The sequence below is a fragment of the Sus scrofa genome, chromosome 7 (genome assembly GCF_000003025.6).
Source record: "Sus scrofa isolate TJ Tabasco breed Duroc chromosome 7, Sscrofa11.1, whole genome shotgun sequence".
In the NCBI taxonomy this organism is placed as follows: domain Eukaryota; kingdom Metazoa; phylum Chordata; class Mammalia; order Artiodactyla; family Suidae; genus Sus; species Sus scrofa.
The window spans coordinates 15,281,174-15,285,103 of record NC_010449.5 but is presented as its reverse complement, the minus strand read 5'-3'; the positions used below and the strand labels follow the sequence as shown (position 1 = coordinate 15,285,103).

The 3,930-nt window shown below is 53.1% G+C and overlaps 1 protein-coding gene across 2 annotated transcripts; it reads right to left on the bottom strand.

Moving 5' to 3' along the window:
• Positions 209-3,569, bottom strand: ID4 (inhibitor of DNA binding 4, HLH protein). Of its 2 annotated transcripts, XM_005665612.3 has the most exons (3): positions 2,708-3,569; positions 2,265-2,323; positions 209-1,709 (listed from the first exon to the last, which is right to left on the bottom strand). In XM_005665612.3, the coding sequence occupies exons 1-2, from the start codon at positions 3,146-3,148 to the stop codon at positions 2,279-2,281; spliced, it is 486 nt and encodes a 161-aa protein (XP_005665669.2). In that variant the 5' UTR covers positions 3,149-3,569; the 3' UTR covers positions 209-1,709; positions 2,265-2,278.

Here is a 3,930-nt window from a genome sequence, read left to right as displayed (position 1 = left end):
CTATTTACAAAGCACCCAATTAAATCCTACTTAATTCGCTCTCACTCTAAAAATTCCATCTAACTGGTGTGTAGAGTACTGATCACATTAAATGCAGAACGTTCACAAGCCCTGATAGTCCTATCTAACCCAGAAAATATTATCTTCCTTAAAGAGAAAAGGAAGTCTTAAAAATTAGTGTAAGGTTTTGAAGAAATGAGACCAGAAATCACAGTACAAGACAGAGAAGTCTACTTTAATATTCACATGTAAAAGTTACACATCACAAGAGATTGGACAGTAGTTTAGCGGTTAACTAACATAGCTATAGTGAAAATCATTTTTATAAAAAAATAATCTAGATGCGGTCATTAGAATTTTTGGTCTACTTAATGTTTGAAGATCGACTTTTATCCCTGCTTGAAGGATTTGCCATTATGCCTTTTAAATTTTTTCTCCCACTGCTGCCTATTAATATTCTTTGGAGGAAGGAAAGCAGAAAGTGTTCATTTCCAAGAGTTTGTCCTTTGGTAGCAAGCAGAGAACATTTTTCATTTCTATGATTTAAATAATCTGTACAGACATGAAACTTAGTGACATTAAGCTTTAGTGTAAAATGAAGAATGATAAGTACTTTTTTCACTTTGATAAAACAGCAGATTTCATTAACTCATAGGATCCAAGCATTTCCCCACCCTATATGCAAAATCATTCAGAATCCATTTTGACCTCACTTAAAAAACAAAAAACAAACACTTACTCTTTATATATTACACTATCAGACCCTGTACTTAGAAACTGATAAAGCATATTTTCAACATGTACGCTTCACATACAAAGATTTCAATCTAGGTTAAAGAAAACACATTTGAGTGGACTCAGAACAAGTTTATTGTGTGATTAAACATCTCATGCAGTCATGCAGGACCACTAGCTATAACTGTTACTTCCGAGTCTACAGGACGCTGGGCAAAACAAAAACAAATTAAAAAGCCAGGCCAAACAAAAAGACATTCAAGATATCAAGACCTCTTCAATTGAGCTGAAAAATAATTTTCCAAAAGAAATATTCCCATAGATTAAAAAAAACACACACATAATATTTACAAAAAATATTTAATTAAAAATATCTTATAATTACAGTAGTCTATTAAAGCATATACTTTCTCACACTTATAGAACATCTCTATATATACATGGTATGAAATGTCACTCAGTTATCTATACAATATGTAACATTCTTGCAGGGAAAAGAAAGTGTCCTGCCCCCTTATAATCATCTATTTTAAACAATAGATGTCAAAAAAAAAAATATCTACAATGCTCTGGTATATTAGTAAAGCTTCAAAACAAAAATTGAGCTCCTTGGTCACAAAGTAGGTTTCTAAAGTCAGATTTACTCGTGATCTTCTATTTATCAGTCCGGTCACACTTAATCTTAAAAGTTTAACTGCACCTCCAAAAAACACGGAAATGTACAATTCACAGCGGTTATAAATGAAAAGATAAAAGAGAATATGTATGTAGAATGTTTATGAACGTGCAAAACAAAACAAAAAAAGATGAAAGTTTTATTTTTCTTCCCTCATCTCTCTCTTGGAATGACGAATGAAACGTTTCTAGGATTTGCTGATATTTTTTTTTCCTTTCCTCCGGTGGCTTTTTCTCTAACTTCTGCTCTTCCCCCTCCCTCTCTAGTGCTCCTGGCTCGGGCTCAGGCGGCCGCACACCTGTGGAAAAGGAATGAATAGAGGGGGTGTGTGAACCTTCCCGCTGCAGACTAACTGGCGCCACCGACCAAATTCAAGACATGCTTGATCAACAACCCAAAACAAACTACCAGGTCAGACTACACCCGCAGCCCGCCGCTCGGCCAGGCGCCGAGCAGGCAGCTGCGGGCCCCGGGGAAGCCCGGATAGGGGATCCACTCCCTAGCCCTGCCTGCTTCGGGGGTGTCAGGCTGCGCAAGGGGACATCGGGCACGATGCCCAAGAGGATACCCTCCCTTGGTGGAGAGAAGGGCAGTTAGGTCACTGGGGGCGGCATGAGGGCGTTGGGGACAGGAGCTGATCGGTCACCATTTAGAGTGAAGCCCGAGTTACTAAAGCTAAGTATGGGTCCACTTACTCTCTGGGTGACAGGGAGAGAGAAGGGGTGTCCGCCTCCCGGGCTCTCTGCTTTCAGAAATGCGGGGAGCAAAGAACAGTGTTGTGCCTGGTACTGGAAGGCCCTGGGGACAGGCGTCTCCGGTGACCTGACACTCGAGAGGGGAAACGCGCGCTCACCTGGAAAGCGCGGCTCAGCGGCACAGAATGCTGTCGCCCTGCTTGTTCACCGCGCCGGCCTGGAACAGCAACGGAACACCGAGGGAAAGGTTAGCAGGCGCGAACATCTCACTCGTCACGGTCCTCGGTTTGTTCTCGGAACGCAGGCGGGCCCGCAGACGCCCCCGCCCCAGCCTGCAGCCGGGGGACGCCCCCTCCCCCGGGCACAGACTGGACTTGACAGCCCAGGATGCGCACAGCCGTAGTCCGGCCCCGCACGTTCACCCGTCTCTCTTCGCCGAGACGGCGGCTGGCCGCCCCCGGGTGCCAGGAGGACAGGAGGGCGCAACTGCCATGCTCGGCAGCCCCTGCCCGGAGGAGGGGAGCGCCCGCGTCCGACCACCCTACCACCGCCCTCCTGGATCCCCTCGGATTCTGCCCGGGGCCGGCACTCGGCCTCTCACCGGGTCAGTGTTGAGCGCCGTGAGCGGGGTCCGCGGCGGTGCAGCTGGACAGGTCCCGGCTGGGTGGTGCGGCGGCGCCGGCGGTGGCGGCTGCCTCAGCAGAGCCGGGTGCGTCTCCAGCGCCAGCTGCAGGTCCAGGATGTAGTCGATAACGTGCTGCAGGATCTCCACTTTGCTGACTTTCTTGTTGGGCGGGATGGTGGGCACCAGCCTCCGCAGGCGGCTGTAGCAGTCGTTCATATCGCACTGCAGGCACAGCGCTGGCTCGTCGGCCGCCGCCTCGGCCGCCTTGCAGCGAGCTGCCGCCGCCGCGGCCGCCGCGGCCGCCGAGCCGCCCAGGCTGTGGCCGTGCTCGGCCAGGCAGCGCAGCGCCAGCTCCCCGCCACCGCAGCCCGACGGCGCCTTACGGCCCGAGGGGCGCACCGGGCTCACCGCCTTCATCGCGCGCGCCCTGCGTTCTGAGCGAGCGGACCCGCTGGGGCGAGCGAGGGAGGCAGGCAAGGTCCGGGCCCCCACCCGCGGCCGGCTCCGCTCCCCTTGCCTCCGCGCCCGGTGCGCTCGGTCAGCGCTCGGGGCACCGCGAAGCTCCCGGCGATCCCGCGCCCAACAATTGACGGGAGGGTCGCTCTGCGTTTTGCGAGGGGATCTCTGCTCTGTGGGCCGGGACCAAAAGGCAAGAAAAATCAAAAGCACCGGAAGGAAAGCAGCCCACCCGGTTCCCTAGTCACTTCCTTTCGGACCTCCGACTACAGCCCGGTCGCCGCCGCGCTCCCTCTGGCCCGAGGTTTCCCCACTCCCGGAACCGACTCACAACCGCGCCTCCTCTACGCTCTTGCTGGGCCCGCCGCGCAGCTGCATTTATAAGCCGCGCGCCCTGGAGGCGGGGCCAGAGCGTTGGCCGGGTCGCCGAGCTAGCGGCGCGGAGCCTGGCTGGGCTCGCAGGCGGGTGCGCAGAGGGGGGCGGCGAGGGCGGGGGCTCCGGGCGGTGCTGCGGAGCGGGGAGCCGGGCAACCCGAGTGGAGGGGTGGGCGGGGGGTCGGGAGTGGCCAGCCAATCAGGCGGACGGTGCCACCTCAGGGAATGACGCTCGGGCCAATGGGAAGGGCACTCCATTCCGTCAACGCTGTGGGTCGGGGCTCTGAGAAAAGAGAGCTGGGTGGGAGTTGGGCCAGGCTGGTGTGTGCCTTAGGGAGGGGAAAAGAGAGGGAGAAGTTCCTGCGAAG

Bases quoted from the DNA above. Each gene is read 5' to 3' on its own strand.
- ID4 (XM_005665612.3), bottom strand. From the start codon at position 3,148: ATGAAGGCGGTGAGCCCGGTGCGCCCCTCGGGCCGTAAGGCGCCGTCG. The intron at 2,324-2,707 runs GTGAGAGGCCGA...TTGCTGTTCCAG, and splicing joins CGGCGCTCAACACTGACCCG to GCCGGCGCGGTGAACAAGCA.